Here is a 24,821-nt window from a genome sequence, read left to right as displayed (position 1 = left end):
GACGGCGGACGCCGGACGGTGCGGCGGACCGTGGGCGGGCGGTGGGCGGTGCAGGCTGCACGCCCCGGCTGGCCCCGCACCCCCGCGCGCCCCACGCTGTTTATTCTCAGCCCGACTGGCGGGGCGACAGTCGCCCGTGGCCCGCCGACACCGCCGCACGCGCGCCCGCGACGCACGCTCCGACAGAGTGCATTCGATACCGGACATTACAAAAAAAAACGTAATAGTGCTTTTTTTAAAACACCGTATTAATTCAAATTCGAAATTTAATTGTATGTGAGACGGGTGCAGGGGTGCGTGGAAATGCATTTCCCGGGTGCAAGGCGCAGGCGGGCGGCGCGCGGGGAGAGGGTGCATGCGATGATGGACATCGTATTGATTTCTATCTGCCCGCGCCTCCCCTATTGTACTGCACGTATCGATCGCTGCACCGGACTTGATTCACGAGTGTGTCCCCGCTGTCCCCTAATGTGTTAATCGCCTTACGTCACGGATGCAGTTGCCGTGAGTTATTCTTAACGCGTAATTGTGGAAATAATAATTACTTATTAATCGCTTGTCGTATTGGATTTAATTGTGTTATAGATTTGCCTATTAAAAATGATTTAACTTGATGTCGGACAATTGGTTACATGTTATTTGTTTTGTCAATTAAGGTAGTTTTAAAAACATCTTAATACGCAATTTACATTTCAAGTTTTAAAACAATTTTTCCGTTAAGGAATAATTTCTTTTTTTTGGTATAAAAAATCTACACTTCTACACCTGCGATATAATAAAATATGTACCTTTTTAGAAATGATTTAAATTCTACTTAATTTTTTTTTTATTCATAAAAATAAATAAAAAAATCTCAATAAAGTTGGTTGAAATTCACTCGTATGAGTACAATATTCAGCCCTCGCGTCGTAGCTCGGACACGCGGACAGACGTAATCCGGCCCGCACCCGGGAAATGCCGGGAAACCACCCGTACACCCTACAACCCATAGTTTTCGTTGTCGATGCATATGAATTACAAAAACACTAGTTTACATACATTCAGTTGTTTACAATTACAACGTTTTTACATTCATTTTTTTATTGATAATTTACTAAATCATCGAACACGAAAGGTATCAACCAGTGCCAACGCTAAACGTTAAAACTTTTTCAGCGTCAAACAAAACAATACAGGATCGCTATTTACGAAAACTCAAGCTTTAAAATTCGAATTTTGAAATTGGAACGCGCACGCGGAGCACCGAAGCGGCGTTTGAAGAGGACTGATAGAAAAGAAGTGGTCAGATTTGTTTGGAGCCAGGGGGTAACGAAGGTGTGAAAGTGGCGGCGTTGCTGGCGCGCGCGGAATGCGCGGGAGTGGAGTTTAGCGCGCGAGCCCGCCCCGACTCCGCCGTGCCGCCCTCCGAGCTGCCGGCCATGGCGACCGAGACCGGTGAGTTACCTGCAAGCTTACCTAAATGCACGTTATTCCTTATATTTATAGAACACGCGTATACAACATGGTATGAATCAATAATATTATAATAGGTATTGGTTTCGACCATTTAAGGATTAATGTGTGTAAATATTTAAGTGTAACAAAAAAATCTATGAACAAAAATAATAGAATCAGCAAAGCAGTCACGGACCATTTTTTCTTCAAAATCAATATGAATTTTTAGCCCTACTATTTTAACTTACACACTTCTACACCTAATTCAAAAAGTTGATATTTATTATTTATATTTGCTACTGCTTTAGGTATTTCGTTTAACGTTTGACAATAATGCACGTTTTCTAAAAACTTTTAAACTTTAGACATACCTATTATCTCTTATAGTTTTTAATAATTATTAAATTAAGTAATTTGTTGCAAAACTAAAAATGTCATAGTCATAGATAAAAAATGAATTATTTTGGCCCTCATTCATGTAATTGCCCGTTCGCCTAAGCCATTAGTTTTTCTTCTCTAATAGGTAGGTAACTATAGTTACAGACTAACCATCGCTAAAAAATGTAGGTATTTTCTTTCCTCAATAGTGCAGATACCGGAAGTGCTACGAGCACTCCGTAGCGCCGGGAAAGAGCTTCCGGTAAAGGCCGCGCTACACGCGAGCTTTCACTGCGGAAATTAAACTTACGAGGGAAATTTATATAATAAAGCTGTTACCACACATTTCCAGAACAAATCCACATATTATATCGCAAATCAAATATTGTTACATTCGCAATCGATTTTCATTTATGAATTATTTCAAAAATTCATTTTATTGTGTAGTACTTACGTCAGACGGAAGGTAACAATGATCTTCTAAACATGGAAATGTAATACTCATTGAGTAAAATGATTTTTTTCCGTTTTAGATGTGATAAAAATTGCTACATTAAAAAAGTAAGTAAAAGTAACTATCGGTCACAGTAGGTACTTACTAGAATTATCATTAGATCGAATTTGACTCTATCTATACAATACAGTCGGCGGAAAATATAGTTACTTACACGGAAAAAAATCGTCTTATCTGCTTGAAATTAGAGTCGAGTTCCAAGTGTAACTCGCACTGCCGCTGCCGACTGTACTGGCAGCCCTTAATCACGCCGACAAATGCAATATTTATGCAGCCCCGAAACAAACGCAAAAAACGTTGCTTATTCAAATGTCGAGCGAACAACCCCGCAATTGTTTACTAACAGAATGTATACGTTCGTCATACGCGCGGCGCGGCGCGGGACATGAGTTCGTTGATATTCACCCCCCAAAAGGGGGTTCCCTCCCTGCAGGATCAACCCCCCTCCCCCGGGGGATCGCCACGGCTCTCGTTTAATGACGTTTCTGTCTTTTATTCCACTTTTATACGGTGTGATTTTGTTTTTCGGGAGCATTTTCACTTTTGCGGGAAATTTGTTGTTTTTGTGTTTAATGGCGACAGTCAAAAGTTGAGTGGCGTTGAGAATGTTAAATAACTGTGTTGTATGAAGTAGTTTTTACACTTACCATTGATGTTTCTATCTATATATGTATGGTATGTATCATAGGTATGTATAGTAGGTATCAGTGTTTTGTACGGTGGCAGGTACCTACGCGAGAGACATAACCTACTTTATTTAGGTCCTGCTACTAATGTATACAAGAACTATTAAGTACCTATGTACGTTTTTATTATTTTTCCTGTGATAGCCTAATCGGTATTTAACTTGTGCGGCATTGAGCAAACATCATGATTGTGAAGTCTACGATTTAAATTTAAAACTAATGGCGTTTATTATTACATTACATACATTACGTACCTACACATTTTTATTTTGAAACATTTCAAAGCGTACGTTATTTTAGGTACTTATGTTTTTAAATCAGATAAGACAGAACGTGAGAATCATAAACGTTTAAATTTGAATACATGCAGTTATCTTGCTGTGAGTAGTATTTAGAATATATATTGTATGTTAATGTTATTTATTTTGTTTAATGTAATTTTAATGTAATTGTATATTATTGTGATTATGAGTCCTCGTTACTCGAAATAAATGAATTTTAATTTTTTTAATTAAAAGCACAATATTGTCATGTGAAAAAACGGTTTATTGATTGACAATTTTGTGCGGTGCCAATAATATTTACCTACAGATGTAAAACAAAACAAATTAAATTGTTCGCAAACGTAATTAATATCATCATAATTTTGCAGACAGTGAAAATAATAGGTAAGTATTCTGTATTTAATCTAATCAAAAAGTTTCTGTAATATTTTATATACAAAAATAAAATAGAAATAAAAATACAAAAACAAAAACGGTATTGTTAAACCTCTATGATTTGACTGTGTTTAAAAATAGTATAAAAATACCTACTATGGACCTATCCTATCGCCGACGGATTCACAATGTTCTTGCTATCCTATATGCTTACAGCAACGTTAACATGTCTACTGCCGTATTCGAACTTCAAGATATTCACAAGAGACGACACGTACTAGATCCATTCTAGATACGTTATAGTTTAGATATCGACTAGTTCTCTTTTGCAGCGCAATTCGGGCAACCAATGTCACTTTTACGTTAGATAGAGTAAGATATCTATTAGATGTGAATTGGATCTCTAAGTCATATCCTGTGGAAATCTTTCAACAGTATCTCCAGAATCGCGCAAATGTCAAATTTGACAGGTTAGATCTTAAACATATCGTTATCGTATCTTGGTGATGTCTAAAAGATGTCTAATAGTTATCTATTTCAAAATCGGAATCGGGCCCCTAGTAGGTAATAGTTGCGCATATGTTTCCAGGACACAAAGAAATCAATTCGCAATTTGATTTGAAAACCAAATGCGTTCAGCGAACAACACTGTAATGAATACGCGCCAAAATAAAACGGCAAGCGGCGAATTTCAATTTCAACGCGGTGTCGATGTCGGTCCGGTCGTTTACCTGTGTAGGATATAGGGAGGGACACATGGTCATCTATTCAGGTCGTGTGTTGCTAGTCTTAGAGACGTGTATACAAACAGATGATACATAATATATGTCCGCGACGTGAAAGCGCACGGCGAAAATCCACGATACAATCCACCACAACTGGCGGACGTCACTGTAGCTTTTTCAAGTGTAGAGCCATTCAAAAACATTAGAATAATTACGTAATGTTTATTAGGCAAATGTTTAACATATTTCTGACACTATTTGTACTAAAATTTTATACTGAAATTTTTTTATTTTTATCGATTTGTTAAAAAGTTATTTCACGTTTCATCCCATTGTATATGTAGTGCATAATTGGTTTCCATCTTATTATCTCGGAAACGTTCGTATTTGTCATGTCAGTATTTTTTATACCGAGACTGACTGAAATAGCAAGAAATGAAATGAAATGAAATGAAAGCATTTATTTATTTATTAGCAAGACACGTTCGTAAGTTTCCGTGAAAATACGATGGAAAATAATTATGCACCCCTACATCTGTAGTCTGTACATAGGTACGTGATGTGCTAGTAAAAGTAAGTAGATTATATCGTCCCTACATAGGGTCATTGAGTCAGTTTACCGTCCAGTGCCTGTTTTCCGTCCACATGGCACTGGACGGTAAACTAACGGCGCGATTCGGGAAATGAATTAGAGATTAACTAGATACGATATAGTAAAGATATTATCTTCACTATTTCATATCTAGTGAATATCTAATTCATTTCCCGAATTGCGGCGCCAGCCGCCATAAGGCACCTTTTGCAGTGGAACGTCACATATCTTTACTATTTCATATCTAGTGAGTCTCTAATTCATTTCCCGAATCGAGCCGTAACTAACTAGTTTATAACTAACAATGAATATATTTTTTATGTGTTACTACTTACATAGTTGTTTTTATAACTCTTAGAGAGATATAATTATTTTGCTCAAATCAAACTCTTACTATTAAATTATCTTATTTTGATCTGTCTAAACTGATTATAACGCAATATAGTACAGCAAATTTTACTTAGAAAGTAAACAAATCGATCCCGTCAATTTGGCAAACCGTGAACGTATAAATTGTCCGCACGTCTAGCTGACTGGCCCTCCCCTCCCCACACCCCCTCTAATTACTCATCGCGACAAAACCGCGTCGCCGACAACTGAGCGCTTGCCACTTCGTTACTGTCGCCGTTTGATTATCGGATAAATAAAACGATTTTATCGTACTACGATTTAAATTATATTATAAGAGATAGATACTACTACAACGTAAGTACCTACTTAGATTGGTAGCAAGCCAAGAAGAGCTTACATTGTCTAAAACGTCTCAATAAAAGAAAACGCAAACGTCGATCCGTATCAGGCGGTCAAGGAGAAGGCACAGGAATAGGGATACATGCAAATAGCTACACCGACAAGAGCCCAGAACTTACACTTATTAGCATTCGTTTTTAGGGTTCCGTACCCAAAAGGTAAAACGGGACCCTATTACTAAGACTTCGCTGTCCGTCCGTTCGTCCGTCCGTCTGTCTGTCACCAGGCTGTATCTCACGAACCGTTATAGCTAGACAGTTGAAATTTTCACACATGATGTATTTCTGTTGCCGCTATAACAACAAATACTAAAAACAGAATAAAATAAAGATTTAAATGGGGCTCCCATACACCAAACGTGATTTACGACCAAAGTTAAGCAACGTCGGGCGTGGTCAGTACTTGGATGGGTGACCGTTTTTTTTTGCATTTTTTTCCGTTTTTTTTTTCATTATGGTACGGAACCCTTCGTGCGCGAGTCCGACTCGCACTTGCCCGGTTTTTTTTTAATTATCATGATGACAGGTTCCTATGTGTATATTTAAACATTTCGAATTTTGTAATATGTAGTCCCAAAATGCCCCACCATGCATGACAGCCGTAGGTAGGTATATGTATTTATTTATACTCATTTTATTATTGTGACATTTTAATTGATATGAATTTACATTGTAGGTACTCTTATTCCGTTCATATTTTTAGCTATTAAGCTCGTTGACTTTGAAGGTACAACTTATTATTTTTTGTTTTTTCATGTTCCTGGCATTTCAACAATACCTACCTAGGTTTGCTATATGTATGACATTATTTATTTATTTCCCTATCTTTTTTTTCTGTTTTAATTTTAATTTTAAGTAGACGATCTTTTAGTGAAAGCATTTTGTTCTCTATCTATTGGCACATGGAAAGGCAATTCGATCTCGTGATCTCGTGTTCGCTGGTGGATAGTGGGCGACCGCTTCTCCATACAAATATAGTTCCCATTTTCCTCTCTGGGTATTGACATTATGTAAAATATTTTTACACAATTAAATAGGTACATTAACGGACATTAGTAATTTGTGAACAGCAAATTTCAATACCTAAATAAATCTGCAGTGAGCAATCCGCTTAAGTCCGTATGGGTCAGCTTTAGCCGTGGACCGCGGGGATCAAAGGACTTACTTAACGTAACATACAATCGCTCTAAACTAACCGATTTCAAGTGTGCAAACACGACCGAATGGAAAATTTGGGGCTCTATGCTAGTGGCCACTGGTTTTGTTCATCTGTTCTGTCACCATACGATGGATCGTGTTTGCTTATATTCCGGCCAATTGATTAGTTAGTAATAATGAACATTCTAATACATAGGTATATATATATAATATACTCCCTCAAAGGGATAAGTTCGCCTTTGTACTAATGACGAATGTTATTTTTCCTGTTTTGTTTTGATTTTTATTCAATAAAGTGTTTTACTACTACTACATATTTAAACATATAAAGCATCTACGGCACCATTCCGCAGGGGGATAGTTTGTAATTATTTATATTTAGATTAGTTTTATTTATTTTTAGATTTAGTTTTTAAATTTTGTAGGTTAGTTATTTAATTATGTTTTATTTATTTTTAAGGTTATTAATAAATAAATATATGTTTCATCATATCAACATATAAATAGTTGTTTTATATAGATAATGACCATCAACGCACAGCCTACTAGGTAGGGGGGTTGGCTTTCTATTAGGCTGTGCTATGAAGGTGAAAATGGGGTTAAAAGTTTTAAACATTTATAGCGGGCGAAGTTGCGGGCGCAGGGATACTTTATATAAGTATTATTATTATTGATTTTTTGATTAGTTAGTTTATAAAGAAATAATTATATATAGAATTAAATAATTTTGAAACTAATCAGGCGAAATAAAACAACGTGTAGCTTATTATACTTATTATCATTTAAGTATCAATCATATTATCATACCTTATCTGTTGAAAATGGGGGTGAAACAATTTCCTTTACCTAAAATAAAAGCTCAAATTTTCCTGCTTCATGTCTGTTGTTTACTAGTGGGCTCGATTAGTGGGGTTTTACGTACGCGAGTACTAACAGCAGTTCTTATCTGACCATTAGTACACCTTACATCTTTGTAACAAGGTTTACTTCAGCGTCGATGATACACCGCGTCTCACGTTTGATCCCAACTGACCGCCATTTGCAATAATTCACTGCAGAAGATGGCCGCCGTAATTGGTGCGATCCTGCGATCTCGCCGTGCCGACGCGACGCCTTGACATTACCACTTCATTACAATAATGAGCTTACTTTGCGACTATTGCTCATTTTGGGCTATTGCAGTCAGCATATTTTATTTGTTGTTTAATTAATATTTATTAGATACTTACAGCTTTACTGTTAATGTCATCATTCATATTGAAATTGCTGGTATTTTTCATAAAATTTTATTTACGGATTACGATTAAATTTAAACATTTTTAATTCGTTTACGTATCTTACTAAACCTTATTTAAGAATTTAAAAGTATCTACTTATGTAGGTACCTTACTTACACTTTTTTTGAAGTGAAAACTTCTTTAGCGGCGCTGTGCACTTTTTGAGTTGGGGAAAAAATGTTATACTCGTCACCGTAAGACGATCACGTGACCGTAAGACGGACCTGTTACTTGTAATGTCATTGAGTTTTTCTTTATTGATTTAAATGCCATCTAGTGAGTTTCGCTCTAACTGGTATTAATATGAGTACTAACAGTGATGTGCTTAGGGGTTTCAAGTAATGCGACGAAATAACGCTAGATGGCGTTAACCTCAATTATACATAGTGCATTTTGCGCTAGTCATTGAATTTTCACTTCTGCCGGCACTCCCTGAGTGCAACCCGTTGTTTTTTTTTTCTTTATGAATATTGCACGGTCACTTTAAATTATAATGATGGAAAATTCGTTCCATTAATTGCAATTAGCGATTGTTAGTTGCAATCTTTGATTTGTGTGTCTTTACACACAAGCCGATTAACACATCTAAACGTAACCAAAGAGAATACATAGTATAGAGGGGTCCTGTCATAGTAAATTTTGTAGTCACAGTAAATTTACTGCCATCTATCGACACACGACTAAACTCAAAATGAAAACGTAAGTATAAAATTATAAAAAAATGTATATATATGGATAAATGATTTTATTGTTTTTATATCATTATGACCCATGTTCATTCACTGATATCTATGTGTTAAAATTGTTAAATATGAAACGATGTCGTCACGCCATCTATCCGAGAATGACTTTTGCTTGATTTCCGAGGCACGTTTTTTCCTTAGACTTTATTCATCTTATACGAAGTTACATTTATGTCTTTGACGTAACGTAATTCCTCCAACATCTCATGAACTTTTATTGACAGTTGGTAGAGTTAGATACTTATAGGTACATCTGTCACCTGCAATAATATGTTAAGGAATATGACTCACGTTAGACCGGGCCGTGTCTCTATGAAAAGCATCACGTGATCGCCTGTCATGTCATAGAAAAGTAAGGGCCGGAAGCTCCGGCCCGGACACGGCCCGGTCTAACGTGAGTCATCCTTCGAAGGTCGCAAAAATATGTGACACGCTCTTACGGGGCTACTAATAAAGATCGTGTCGGATAGTTGTGCGGCCTTCGTTGTGTAATATATTATTGCAGGTGACTGTACTTACCTAATACTAAAGTATAGTAAAGTTTATTTGATGTAAGATGACAAAATAGACAGAAACTTTCTTATATCATAACTTCTTGCGCTATAATTATTGATCGTCAGGCATTTCAATAACAGGAATAATTTAGGCAATAACATTCAGACTAGCGACGTTAGCGCTCTTCTCTGTAGTTTTCCTGAATGCTATCTGATTATTATCTTTTGATCTTCGTAGCCAGGACACGATAGGAGCTTCTCCTGCGATTAAACAGGTTTTGGTCCGGACTTTACAGATTTGTCTTCGTGTTTTTGTTTGAGCCACAAGAAAATAGATATTTTACTTGTAATAAAAAAAACTGTTTCATTCAAATAACGGTAGCAGTGTTCTCACCAGGCGGCGCCGCGGTCGGCGCGGGCGCAGCAGGCGCGGGCGGCGAGCAGCAGTACTCGCTGCGGTGGAACGACTTCCACTCCGCCATGGTCTCCTCCTTCCGCCGGCTGCGGGACGAGGAGGACTTCGTCGACGTCACGCTCGCCTGCGCCGGCGCCACCTTCACTGCACATAAGGTACTAAAAAGGACCACTAGATCTAAAGCCGCGGCCTGGACGCAAGCGGCACGCGGCGCGGCGAGCAACAAATCAAGGCAAGTCATACATTGCGCTGAACCAAATGTATGAACGCTTGATACCAACCAAATGGATGATGGAATAGCAATAAAGATGACAAGGGGTCAAAGTGTCAGTTACCCTACGAGCAGTACCGTCTTTACCATAAGGGCACACGGGGCCCGTGCCCATCAGGGCCCCCGTCCTCAGGGGGCCCCGAAGGACAGACAGTAACAGTAAATTTTATTAGTCATAATAAATACCTATAGAAGATCATAGTAGAAAAATGGTAGTTTAATTCGCTTTCTTTACTTTCCAAAAGGGCCCCTAATTCATATGTGCCCGAGGGCCCCAGCGTATTTTAAGACGGCCCTGCCTACAAGAGAATCAGAGCTAATCAGAACGAGTTATTTTGCTGTTTTCCTGCGTGTGCATGGCGAAATAGTCAACTTTTCGATCAAGTAGTTTCAGAAAACTACCTACCACGATTCTCCATGCTATCAAAATAATAATGCCTTACAACAGACTCAATAATTATTATATCCGATGTTTTTGTTCAGGTCGTGTTATCAGCGTGCAGCCCATACTTCAGGAAACTGTTGAAGGCGAACCCCTGCCAGCACCCCATCGTCATACTCAGGGATGTCCACGACAAGGACATGGAGAGCTTACTCAGGTACTCAATTTCACAGTTTAAAAGGAACAGTGAAGAATGGTTTCAATCCAAACAGATATATGGTTTCTCAAACCGGTCTAACCATCCTCGCAAATCCTTATTTCTTACCTACCTACTAAGAGTCGTAAAAACCCCCTGGAATCAGCTTCTCTCTGACGGTACTAGTAGTCGGTGTCAGTGTTATATGGGAGAACACATAGGTTATTATAAAAAATCCTGATAAATTGAGAATCTCCTCCTCAGAGATTTTGAAGTCATGTAAAAAGGAACCGCATACCTACGATCGTCTCAAATCAGTGTTTTTAATTACGCAATTTCCTCACGCGACCAGTATTTTAACGTTGCAATATTCCGTAGGTTTATGTACCAAGGCGAGGTCCACATAGGGCAGGAGCAACTGAAGGAATTCCTGCGAGCGGCGCAGCTGCTACAGGTGCGGGGGCTAACCGACGTCCCGCCGACCGCGCCTGTGCCCACGCTCGACCAGAAAGCGTCACCAGTGAGTACCTTATTGAAATATTTGCTGGGTGTACCAAGGGTCCACATAGGGCAGGACCAGCTGAAGTTCCTGCGAACGGCGCAGCTGCTGCAGGTGCGGGGGCTGACCGACGTCCCGTCGACCGCACCTGTGCCCACGCTCGACCAGAAAGCGTCACCAACTCACCAGTTAGTACCTTATTGGAACATTTACTGGGTGTACCAAGGGTCCACATAGGGCAGGACCAGCTGAACGAGTTCCTGCAAACGGCGCAGCTGCTGCAGGTGCGGGGGCTGACTGACGTCCCGTAGACCGCGCCAGTGCCCACGCTCGACCAGAAAACCTCACTAGTTAAGTACCTAACTTTGATAAGCTTAACATTTTTATGAGATTTAAACCAAAGCTATACACGACCTAGATCCCGTCTTCGATTTTTATGAACTGTCATTTGGCCTCCTTTTTGTAATAAATATCATCGGGGCCAACATTAGTAAACTTTACTCTAGTAAAAATAAAGCGACAAATTGGTCGTTTAGTGTAATCTTCCTGCTATCCTTAATTAAAATTTTCCCCCAGCAATCAGCGTCATCATGGACGGAGACAGGGTCGGGCGGGTCTCGGGAGGGGGGGCGCGAGCGGGAGGCACGCGAGGGCCGCCGCGCGCGCAGGCCCGAGGAGGGCGCGGCCGGCACGCCGCCGCCCAAGCGGGCAAGATCCTCCGACCTCTACCAGGCGCAGATGAAGACTAGGTGAGGATAGTCTTATTTCTCTTTTTATGGTGTTGCTTCAGTTAGTTTCCCGTAGGCATATCATCATTGAACTCCTGAACACCTGTAGCTGTCTTAAAGTCTGATCATTTATATACCTACCCTACATTTGATTATTTTTGGACTTACGAGTTACATTCAGATTTTTAAAACGGTATATAAATAAAACAATGCATTACAGTAGCACTCATATACTTATTAGTGCGAGAGGAACGCATTTAGATTATCAAGAAATCAATTATGTCCTTTTATACTGCGCTGAATAAGATCGTTTAGATATAGTTTTTTAAGGTTTTATAAAGATTCTTTAGAACTTTTCGTTTGATCATGATTGTAACATTCATACTAATGATCCCGTAACCGTTTCGGGTGTAGGACGGAGCAGCTACTAGCGCAGGGCAGCCCGGAGCGCAACGGACACGAACTGCTCTTCGGGCAGGGGCTGGAACAGAACGCGCACCTCTCGGCTATGTCTAACAACTTAGTAAGTTGGCAATTCCTAGTAATTGAAGTACTTCAGATCTTTCCGCTAAGGCAACAGACAGACGCCAGGAAAACAGTTACCTTACTTACTCCCTGAATTTTACGGCATTAGTTAGAGTCTGTTCGGAAAGAGAAGAGTCGTGGAATGATTTTTAAGCCACGGCTCTTGAGAGCCTGGGGTCTGCTTGGCAAATAATCCTGAGAATTGGCATAGGCACTAGTTTTTACGAAAACGGCTACCATCTGACCTTCGAACCCAGAGGGTAAACTAGGCCTTATTTGGCTTAGTCCGGTTTCCTCACGATGTTTTCCTTCACCGAAAAGCGACTAGTAAATATCGAATGATATTTCGTCATAAGTTCCGAAAAACTCATTGCTACGAGCCGGGGTTTGAACCCGCAACCTCCGCATTAAAAGTCGCACGCTCTTACCGCTAGGCCAGCAGCGCTTCTGGTCTTTAGAAGTAAATTAAATAAAATTGTAACCAAGACATTGTTAGAAGGCGTCTGATAATTAATGAATATGAATATATCATTATTTTCATAATGTACGACCTAATGACATTTTCTTCTTAATTCTTGTCGACTCCTTCTTATAAAAGCTAGAACTACGAGTATATATCTAATTCAGCAGTATGATCTACAGTACCCTACACATGTTTAATGACTAATTCCCACAGTCTGGCGACGGCGAGGAGTCATCATCGGACGCCGGAGCCAGCGACACGGAGGGCGAGCCCCGCGCCAAGCAGGAGCCTCTCGACTATGATGACCCCGCACACGTGGCCAACACCAACGGAGCCCTCCCCCACAGCTTCCCTGGGCTGCTGAACCTGCAAGGTATGCAAGGTATGGAAGACACAGCAGGTGCTGCTGGACTACAATGACCCCGGACATGTAGCCAACACCAACGGAGCACTCCCCACAGCTTCCCTGGACTACTGAAACAGCAAGGTATGGAGGAGATACCAGCAGGAGCCGCTGGACTACGAAGACCCCGCACACGAAACCAACTGCACCAACGGAGCACTCCCGCATAGCTTGCCCGGGCTATTGAACCTGCAAGAAATGAAGGAGACACCAGCAGGAGACTACGGCACACGTGGCTGCAAGGTATGATACAAGACACAAGAAACTTTTGAACTAAGACAATAAAAAGAACAACAAGCACAGCATACCTTCCTCATCGAAACCAGCAAGTATTTTAGACGCCAAATCTAAATTTACAGCGCATTGGTCAGAAGTAAGCTTGAGGCCTCGTCAATCATCTGGCACCCGTACGAATCCACTTACGCCTTACTTCTGGAGAAGATCCAAAAGGCATTCTTAAGATTCTTATTCAAAAAAAGATTTGGTTATTATGCTTTTATGTATCCAATGAAATATTTACTCGGATGCCTCGGATATAATTCCCTAGAAGTAAGGCGCAACAATAAATTGATGACCAATGCTTGTCGCATACTGCGTGGGGAGTCCGACTGCCCGGAGTTTGTGGCTCGAGTTTTACGGCTGTATGTCCCGGACTTGCCAAAAATTACTTTGCGGCCGCGAGCGCGTCCACTGCTGGCAGTGCCGGCGGCGCGCACGGTGTCGCATAGGAATTCGCCGCTCTATCGTGCGCTGACGCTGCTCAATGCGCTCCTGACATCGGCACCTGAATGTGACTTGTTTGCTTGGAGATGGGCGACTGTGTGCCGTGAATGTCTGAAGTTCTGCGAGATGATGGATGACAGGCTTTCCAGCATTTATGTTTAATGTCTCCTTATATATTTCATGTGTTTGTATACTGTGTGTTGCAATGTTTAATTTCTCGGTGTATTGGCTTGTCTGTAATGCCGTGTAAATATATTGTTAAATAAATAAATAAACGTACTTTATTCTCTACTACTTTGGCTCGATCATTCACCGGGTAAAAACGGGTGCCGTATTAAAAAAAATTTTTCCGGGTGGTTTCGAATCACTTCCGTAATATCCGTTAATTTCGTAATAGGGACATTCTACAATAATTTCATTCCCCTGGTCATACCTAGGCGCAAATTCCCAGATAATTCCGTTTTATTAGCATCTCCGTATGGATGACTGTGTAACTCGTGCCAAGTTCCATCTACTTCTACTACCAGAACAGCTAAGCAGAATCTCTTGGGAATTTGCGAATAGGTATATATAGCCAGGGGAATGAGAGTAGAATGACCCAATAATAATAACCCATCATTCTAACATTGGTGATTATAAGTATAACATAATATTTTATGAGCAGAGAAAATTTTCAAAAATAATCGACATTGGAAAGTGACTCGGAACTATCCGAATACATCTTACATGAATTTAATTCACAAATCATGAAATAATCTTCATTTTCAGGATTCCCTGGACTTCCCGGACCATCAGGGATACCAGATAACTTCGGTGAGTAATGTACCTATCGCATTCTACTTCTATTTAACAATCTTGTCTCCCTGGCGTGACTCAATAATGACTAGATTCCGAGTCGCGGTAACGAAACAATTAGACCTGACCAGAACATTCAACATTAATGACAATTCGACAATTAACCGTCCGAGTCAATCGCATCGTTAAGTAGGTACGCATTATTGAGTCATGCATGTACCGCATCGCATGCCGACTTGTATAGTATACCTAACACTAACATTCTATTAAACGAGCGTCAGGCGTTCGAACACCCCTTAAACGGTCAGAGTAACTTGGTCCCCAAAGCGGTTAGGGAAGTCGTCGCAACAATGGAAGCGAGAGAGCGCTCTCGGTTAGTCCGGTGTTAGGGCGAGAGACGAATATGAACGCGAACTCCGTCTGCCCCAGGAGCGACCTGGCCGGGCGGCGGCGAGGCCAAGGAGCAGTTCCCGTACAACGGCACGGGTGAGCCGCACAAGCCCGCCTGCCCCGCCTGCGGCAAGCGCTACTCCAACAACTCCAACCTCAAGCAGCACCTGCTCAACGTGCACGCCGCGCCCGCCACGCCGCACCGCTGCCCCGCCTGCGGCCGCGCCTTCAAGACGCGCCAGTACATGCAGATACACATGAACTCTATCCACGGCATCAAGCAGCGCCGCCGGGACAACCCCGTCCCGCCGCCCCCGTACCCGCCCCTCGCTCCGTCCGCCGACCTCGACCGATACACATACAGTAGCGCTTAATGTCACGTGTGACGATGTCTCTAACCGCCGCCTCTGTGTTACAGGGGCGGCCCTGGCGGGCGGGGCGCTGGGCTACCGGCCGCAGTGTCCGCTGTGCGGCCGCGTGTACTCCTCCACCTCCAATCTGCGCCAGCATATGCTCAATGTGCACTCGCAGACGGACCGCGACCAGTGGTTCCCGTGCCAGCACTGCGGCAAGAAGTGCAAAACGAAGCACTACCTCATCAACCACCAGCTGCAAGCGCACGGGATCCGCCAGCGACAAAACTCTTAGAGGCGGCGAGTCGGCGCGGAGCCCCCGCCCGCGCCCGCGCCGCCGGCGGCGCTGCCCGCCCCGCTGCTGCCGTACGCGCCGCGACCGCCGCTCGCCTGGTGGTGACGGCCCGGCCGGCCGGGTTGGACCGCGCTGGTCGCCGACGACTAGCCGCCGCCGCCGGCCTCCCTCCCTCGCGGATAGCTAGTACTCGTAGGGCGGGCGCCGCCGGTTTTGCCACGTCTGACTAACTGTTGGCATTGCAGATGCCGCGGCCGTGGCAAATCCGGCGGAGGGGGGGTGCCCACTGTGCGCGCACAGGCTGGGCTCGCCGGCGGCGGCGCGGGCGCACCTGGCGGCGCACTACCCGCGCGACTCGCCGTACTGCCCGGTGGCGAGCTGCGCGCGCCTGTTCGCGCACCCCAACAGCGTGCGCAACCACATGCGGCTGAAGCACCGGCCGCAGTGGGAGCGCATGAAGACGCTGCGCTGGAGCTGCGGCTGGGCCTAGCGACGTACGGCTGTGAACGAACCAAGTGCGACTTATTCCCCGGATCGATCTCGAAGCATTTCTCTCCCCGCGCGGAGACTAGGATATATCGACTGAAGATTATTTTTGTAGTAGATTAGACTGATATTGTTTACGTAAGATATATATTAAGCGCGTAAATAAGAAATGTGATGTTTGGTGCCATTGATAGATAACCGAGTGCTAGGAGTGACGATCGTTTCCTGGACTTCCTGACGCCTGTACTCTTCCATTGTTGCTTCGACACTTCTCCCGCCGACGTTTCGTGTCCTCGACACAGCGATCCTTTCGTTTCGGTGTCGTCATAAATTACCTACTGTAAAGAAGAGACGTGTTCATATTGTTCAACTTGCAAAAACACCGATCGATTACCTATATTTCCAGAAAACGCCAAATATAATGCATTTTTATCCATATTACGGGAAAGTAATCCAATGGAATGTTTGTTCAAGTTGAACAATATTTGCATTTATATTTTCATAGGAAGCAGTTTATAAGAATGTGTTCAACATAATAGACTAACTTATTTTAACCGACGCAGTGGTTGTTCAAACAAATGATACCAAATAATGCCAATGCGCCGCCTACACGCATGCAGAGATCTCAATTACCTAGGTAGTGAGTTTGTATTAAGAAATAATCGCCTCTAACTACGATGCTAATTGGTGACCCAACAAAGCATATGTCCGATGACTCCGGTGAGGTCACGCTGCTTAACTACTTATACTCGTAGAATCACTAGTTTTGGGCGAACCATCGCGTCGGTAACACGATGAACAATTAAAATTTTGTCTCGCCGATCGCGTGCGTACTTACATATGTATATTTTCGACCATAGTTAAGACAATACGAAATAGAATTAATAATCAAATGCCTTTTAGCGCAATAGGTACCTAAGATACGTTCAACCAGCATAGGGTTTATTTTTAAACGTTGAAGTACGTGGCGAGCACAATCAAAACATATCTAGTCAATGTAGAGCGTACGGAGGATTTATTTAATATAGATTAACCACTTTCCATTCGCATATATTTTCGTATTAAAGAATGAGTAGGTTATGCGTAAGTTTTATAGAATTTATTCTTTTATTAACATTTTAGCAGAGAAAGTGTGCTTAGACTGGACAAGAACGATAGATTGGTCATTAATTCCTTATGTAGCTTCCAATTCCATAGCTCTAAGCCAGACGTTGAAATAGTGTCGTAGTCTTCCAAAACAGTTTTTTTATTTTGTATTTGTATTGTTTTCACATAGACGGCCTAGCATAAAGTCCAGTCTGAAACTCAATATGTATATAAAAATAGTAATACAATAATGGTTGCCTTCAAAATATATGCGATAGGAACCCTTGTCGGATAGATCTCGAAAATGAATATTGGTAACTTAGCGAGTAGTTGAAATTGTTCCTGACCGCCTGAGAGGCAACGTCTATATCTCTATGATTATATAACTATTTTTAAGCGTACAACATTGTAAATTAGTCAACCCAATAACCAAATGTTCAATGTGAGTAAACGATTCTAGTTGCGATTGTATTAGTGATACGATATATACGTAATAATTTAATTTTTACCCGAAAAAAGTGTCTGCTTATATAATTATACATACAATAAAACTACGAAGTAGAATAGCGGTATTTCACTAAGCGGTAATCACTAATAATGTCACTCACACTAAAATATCAAAAAGGTAAGATCCACGCTAACATGTTTCCTTAAACTGTCAACCTTAGCAGAATACTTATAAGGTGTAATTTGCAGGTGGTTCGCGGCGGACACAGGATCTTTTACGCGTGCGCGCGACGGACCCGCGGCCGTGCCCCAAGTGCGGCAAGATCTACCGCTCGGCGCATACGCTGCGTACGCACCTCGAGGACAAGCACACCGTCTGCCCTGGATACCGGTTAGTTCAGCCATATTTATTTATTTATTATATTATTCGGCTCGATGGACCAAAATCTCTATCATTTTTACCCGACCAGCAGACATTCATACTACTAATAGAACAAAACAAACACATCATTGTGTAGTAAATATAACCGTCAATAATAAGAATTTTTATTTTATTTTTATTTTATAGCCTTATATCAGAATATGTGACGTATCGTTGGTTTGATTATTTTATTGCTAATTATTCCGTGTGCCCTTTGGCAAAGGCCTCCCCCAACACTTTCCAATCTTCTCTCTTCTGTGCCAGTCTGTTCCAGGTTTTGCCAGCTGTTTTTACCAGGTCATCCTCCCATCTTCTGAAAGGTTTTCCTCTCTTTCTCTTGCCCTCTCTTGGGTACCATAGTGTTCCTATTTTATTCCATTTGTAATAATAAGAATAAGAAATGTTTATTGGCACAAATAATAAATAACACGAAACCAAAATTCATAATGTGCATTTATAACAGCTAACCATTCTCATAGACATAGAACATTTTTATTCAAAATCACATGAAATAGCAGAGTTAACAGATAGCGTAACACACATTCATGTGTCTCTCATGGTAGATGCGTTCTCTGCGGCACGGTGGCCAAGTCCCGCAACTCGCTACACTCGCACATGTCGCGGCAGCACCGCGGCATCTCCACCAAGGACCTTCCCGTGCTGCAGATGCCCACGCGGTTTGATCCTGAACTCGCGAGCCAGTGAGTACCATCAACATTACCTTTTTAAAGCCAAGGAACAAGTAAATATTCGGTGCCTCGTCATCTTCCCTCTCATCGAACAAATATGCTCAAATGTAGTCAGATTTGGGCTTAGGTATGTATCCCTTCCTAGAGTTATAGATCCAACGCAACATCTAAAAATAATTAAGTTGTTTTACATGTTCTTATCTTGTACTTTTCAATGCCGTGTATGTTGTGGGTATGAATAAAGAAATTATCTATCTATCTAAAAAATAATAACCTCAACCATATTTTTTTCTTTTATAATTAGATTTAGGTTTCTGGAAACGGAAATTTATTCATATATATGGTACAAAAACAAGTCAAAAAACAATAAATAAACAATACATTCTCAGTACCTACAGCAATTTTTATTTCCCCAGACTCCTAGCAAAAGCCGGCGTGAAAGTGTCTCCAGAACAACTCCGCGCGCGAGCGTCACCCACGGGCCCTCGGCGGTGCGACATCAAGCTGGATGCCAAGTCTGCGGCTTCTGAGAGCAGCTCCATCTGCGGCGACAACGATAATGATGATCTGAGTCAGTCGCGCTATGGAGACCTGCCGGTTTCACCACCTCGTAAGTCATCAGGTTGAACATTTTTATAAAGTTTAAAAGGCTCCCAATTGGGTTCCAACTAATCCCATATTTGTGGCAGAGATTTCTTTTCATAGAAATGTTCTGCTCCTGATTTGTGAATTCAGAGCGGGTGTGAAAAAATTGGAGTCAGGCATGTAAATCGTTGCTTGACATGTTTTCGCATAGTATCTCTTGACTGTGTTTTATTAAGGTGCTAATACCTCAGCCTAACAATAAATATTCGAATTGTAGCTCAAGGATTATTTGCAGCTTTAACATAATTTTCTATCTCTCCAGACATAAACAGCCTGGCCAACACGACGATCACAAAGGTCCCCGCGGTACGAGCGTTAGCAGCGCGCGCGGCAGAAGGTGCACACGCACCGGCGCCACGGCGGGACGATTATCCGTACACGGCAGGCTCCACGCTTATTGACACCTATCTTCAGTATATCGGTGAGTACAAACGACCCATCAGGTAGTTTAGCTGAGTCATGATGAAATTGTAATATTTGTAATACAAGATCAGGACAGGACCTTAAATCCCCTTACCTACCATATGAATGACGATCATAATATAAATTCATGTAGATTAGTCTAGCATAATTTATAATGTAATTTAATATTATGAGAATAAGTAAATATTTAAATCTAAATCTAAATCTTACATTCTTAACCTGTGCCATTATTGCAGGAATGCCAAATATAAACCACCTCGCCAACCTGAATGCGATGCACATGGACCGCAAGACGTACGACGAGCCGTCGCCACAGATGGGCTCGCTCCCCCCTCCCCCCACCACGCTCGCCCATCAGAGCTTCCTCAAGCAGATGCAGAGGAAGTACACCGACATGGGCAAGCCGGACATCACGCGCGACGCCGACGAACCCCTCGATCTAGGGAAGGAGCGGCAACGCAGCGAAAGCGTCGGAGAGGGAGACGACAAGGAAGGTGACAAAGAGTATTACGGCAAGGAGTTCAGCGCGGAAGAGGAGCGGCGCGAGGAAGACGAGGCGCCCGACGAGGCTGGCTATTCCGACGAGGAGAGGAAGACGTCATGAAAGACGTTTTGTTGATCACAAACGGTGCTTGAGTGTTATGTTTTAGCTGATTCGTTTCGCAACGTAATATCGGTTTGATTGTTGACCCGTGGAATGTCGTTGGTGCCATTTCAATGTAAATTTTAATTAGGTTTAAAGCGGCGAGCGTAAGTTGTGTGAGATCACTGTAGGTCCCCGCCCCGCGTTAGTCCGTCGGCGCCACTTGATCGTGAGATTGTTTAAGTAGTAACTAAATAGTATCCTGGTCGACGGCCTCCTTTTGTAACGACACCCCCTTAGCCGTCCTTGAACGTCATCTATTTCACAGACGCTATGTAAGACAGATGTACTAAATTTTAGACTCCTGAATTACCAGCCTTGTGTACTTATATTGTAAAATATAAAATGGCGACCTTGAGGGGCAGGCTGTTGACCAGCCTATAGTAGGTAGTGTTTTTGTACGTGCATGTAACGGACCCTGTCACTCGTAGGGCCTTACATCATATTCCATCCAACTACCTCAGCATCGGGCCAATCCGGCGTGTAAAAAGTAAAGAGAAAATATATCCACACAAATTGTGAAATTCCATCCATCTACCTCACTTCAATAGATTTAATTTAATATTTTATACAATTTATAGATATAAATAACTGTTGTTTTATGTATTTTGCAGATTGCATTTATATATACTACGTAGAGCATATAGTAGTTAAATATACGCAAGTCATTAGGTGATTGTTAGTGCTGCCCATATATAGATACTCGACATTCTCGTTGCGTTGTGTAGTACGCACTCTCTAGAGAAAGTTAGACTGCCCGGCGTGTAGCGTGCGGCGTATGGCGTGTCAGTCGCGGGCCAGTAACGCCGCACCCCGCACTCCACACGCCACCTCACCGTAGCGTAGCCACCTAACCTCCGACATCGAGTGAGCTCGCGACTAACCTATATCTACGATATCTTGTATACGAACAGAACAACAGAGCTTAAAACATACTATTACTATTAAAGTGTGCGTCACTGCTGAAATCTTCAACTGCCTTGAGACTGAACACTTTTCCAGGGATACCTTGTTGTTGTCGCATGAAATTCTGCGAATTTATTGAAAATGAAAAGTTCAAATATGAAACTTAACAAATCGTAATAAGACATAATATTTCATTGTATATAAATTTGAGTGATATGTAAAGTACATAATAAATAAACAGATAGTAACAAAAAGCAATAAATAAAGTATACCTTGATGTTGCCTTCAGAGTGTTGTACATATATAGGAAGCGGACGAAGCGCGCTGCGTGTCGCCGGCCGGTCGCAGGCTGGTCGTTGGCCAGTCGCCGATCGGCCGTTGGCCTGTCGTAGGCCCGTCAGCCTCGGTCGTGCAGACGCAGAAGGTTTATTTTGTAGTAATGATGTGGGCTCGTTACTTATAACAATTACTGTGATTACAATCTCATAATAGCCTTCAATACTTATACATATTTTTTAGAGTACAATGTTATAGTTATTTAGTATATTAATAAGTATATTTGTAAGCGAGTCACAAAATTATATTTACTTCCCTAAACCTTAGATTTCACGTTGTTTAAGTATTTAGAGCAATAGGTGAAGCATTTAACCTTTTATATGAAAAATATTAAGTGTTTAGGGATTTTTTTAGAATTACGTCATTACAAAAAGACTACGGAAAGATGTCACTCCTGCCAAGGTAATTAATTAATTGTTGTTATACTAAAGAATTACTTTAACTCGGGAGTGTAACATTGACCCAAACAATTTTATTTAGACTAACAGTCTTTTGCATTTAAACTGTGACAAAAAATCATCACAAGATTTTTAGCTCACTTTTATGATGGGCCATTGTTACCCTCCAAATTTGTCAGTAATTTAAGTTTACCAATTTGAGTGACATTTTTTTCGTGTTTGGAGTGTAATGACGTCATAAGACCGAGTTATTTTTTAAGTGTGAGTGAGATGCATCACTTCGGTTTGTATACGTTGTTGACCGTTGACAATGTTGCCATAGTTAGTAACCTCGACTGTATATAAAATAAGTTTTGTTTAGTCTCGTACTTAACATTTGCAATTATTATGTTTTTATTTAGACTTCTTTATGATAAAAACAAATGTATACTGTTTCACAAGACACAAATATGTTATATTAGCCGATAGCCAGTTACCAGAATGTGATTATGAATAGATATTATATATTTTTTCAATACACCCAATTGCCACCGATGAAATATCTCTAAGCAATACAACAGTTACCATGGCGCCATTTACAAATTCCTGGTTAAACCCTTTCACTGCCAAATGAACAATTTTCATGAAAACAGAACCCGCGCGACGAGTTCTTGTTGGCGAAAGTTTAAATAAAGAAAAAATTATCCAACGGATCGGTTATAAAATATTAAAATTTAAAATTCTTCCCGATGCCAAATAAATATTTTCCTCACCTCATGATATGATCATCGTAACTGTTGCGTTGTAAAATAATTATATATAAGCAAACCAGTGAAACGTAACTAGTACTATAAGTCTACTTAAAGGTCTCATCGGAAATCGTTCTCTCTCACTCGTCAGTGACAAAAGGATTAAATAAAATGGAACAGAACGATTTTCGAAGGACTAAGGACACGCGTTAGTTACCTTAACGAGCTTAGGAAGTTCGTTTAGTTTCTTTATTTACCTACTTACCTCACTAGCATGACAGTTCATGTAAAACTCAATTTATTAGTTTACCTATTGTTGTTTATTAGTCCAATCAGCGGGTGTTTTCACTCCAGCATTAATTATCTTAGTATAAGGGACAGGAGAATTACTGTCAAGGGTCAGACACTTCGTTGATTGGTGTTTATTGCTCGTTAATTTAAGTGATTGAATTCGATGTCAATTCTATATCGGTCACTATGCTCTCTATAGTGCAAATAACTAGTGTTAATAGCCAGAGCTACATGATACCCCACCTTAGTTTGTAAACCCAATGAATAGCTATTTATAGACTTTTCAAATGAGATCTAAGCACAATTTTTTAAAAATGAAATTTAAAACATAAATACGTTAATAACTCTTATTTGAAAATGATATCGATACAAATATTGACATATCTCAATATTATGCCCATACATGGTATACGATAAATAAAAGTATACGAATTGTACAAAAAGTCATACGTTACACATTGTTGTTAACACAAGCTGTGGTATCATGTATCTGATGTACCTATCTCAAATATAGCACAGCAAAGATTTTGCAACTTGGGACCCGCCACGCGGGTTATATTCAAAATAGAGATCTTAGCTGTGTAACACAAACATTAGAATCTCATAGCGTGCACAAATAATTAAGTTGGGTCTGATAGTTAGTTGCAGCTCGTTTCACGTATACCACCGGTTACTATATATCTACTGTAAGCTCAGCTTTGTTACGTTTCTATTTACATTGAACCGTGGAGCGGATGCACCATCATACATAACTGACAATTTGTGAACTCTATTACAACTAAATAAGATCTACAAATGTTCAGTTAAGTGTATTGCTGTTAGAACTAAAGAATTCGTTGATGTAAATTTAAACTTAAACCACTGGAAATAAAGCTTGGTTTCCATTTGATTTGATTAAACACTTAATAATGTGGAAAGTGATACAAAAATAGATTGATCAGAAAACGAATACTTCAATTGCTTTTCGAAGCCAAGAGCCCACCACGCGGGTTTCTTCTTAAGCTGTGGCAGTGAAAGTGTTAATCTGCCCCACGGTAGTTGTTTTATCTGAATTGTTAACCCGTCGCCGCCGGTGGCTAGTGTACGATAGGGCCACCATTCCGTCATATTCTCATATTTATTTACTAGGGTTGTCACAATTGTCGCGCGACCAAACTGAAATGCAATAATTGTAATATTCCCGCAAGGATTGTGACAGCATGTTAGAAGTATTGATTTGTATAATTTATGATGCCACGCCTTCGCCATTGTACATTAGTGTACTAGTTGTACGCCGCTTAATTCATTATTATTATATACATGAATAATAAAAATAATTGTTTTGAACTGTGTGGTTTCATTTCGACGTGGGTTTGAACTAGTTTCGTTTACCGCGACCGTTTTCGTTCTTAACATATATGATGATTTAAGACATGAAATTTTACAGACAGCAAATCATTTTGTGTTTCTTTTAATTTACTGCCTAAACTGGGATA

The 24,821-nt window shown here is 41.0% G+C and overlaps 1 protein-coding gene across 1 annotated transcript; it reads left to right on the top strand.

Annotated features, from left to right (window-relative positions):
• The first annotated feature begins 277 nt into the window (after window positions 1–277).
• Window positions 278–24,672, top strand: LOC134790469 (protein abrupt). The gene is made up of 15 exons (XM_063761277.1): window positions 278–504; window positions 1,156–1,434; window positions 9,795–9,979; window positions 10,579–10,694; window positions 11,052–11,221; window positions 11,341–11,360; window positions 11,749–11,921; window positions 12,315–12,423; window positions 13,102–13,261; window positions 14,783–14,827; window positions 18,116–18,257; window positions 18,851–18,988; window positions 19,393–19,586; window positions 19,884–20,042; window positions 20,281–24,672. The coding sequence occupies exons 2-15, from the start codon at window positions 1,419–1,421 to the stop codon at window positions 20,646–20,648; spliced, it is 1,995 nt and encodes a 664-aa protein (XP_063617347.1). The 5' UTR covers window positions 278–504; window positions 1,156–1,418; the 3' UTR covers window positions 20,649–24,672.
• Window positions 24,673–24,821: the final 149 nt, after the last annotated feature.

The sequence above is a fragment of the Cydia splendana genome, chromosome 5 (assembly GCF_910591565.1).
Source record: "Cydia splendana chromosome 5, ilCydSple1.2, whole genome shotgun sequence".
NCBI classification, from domain to species: Eukaryota; Metazoa; Arthropoda; class Insecta; order Lepidoptera; family Tortricidae; genus Cydia; species Cydia splendana.
This window is presented reverse-complemented; position numbering and strand designations above follow the sequence as displayed.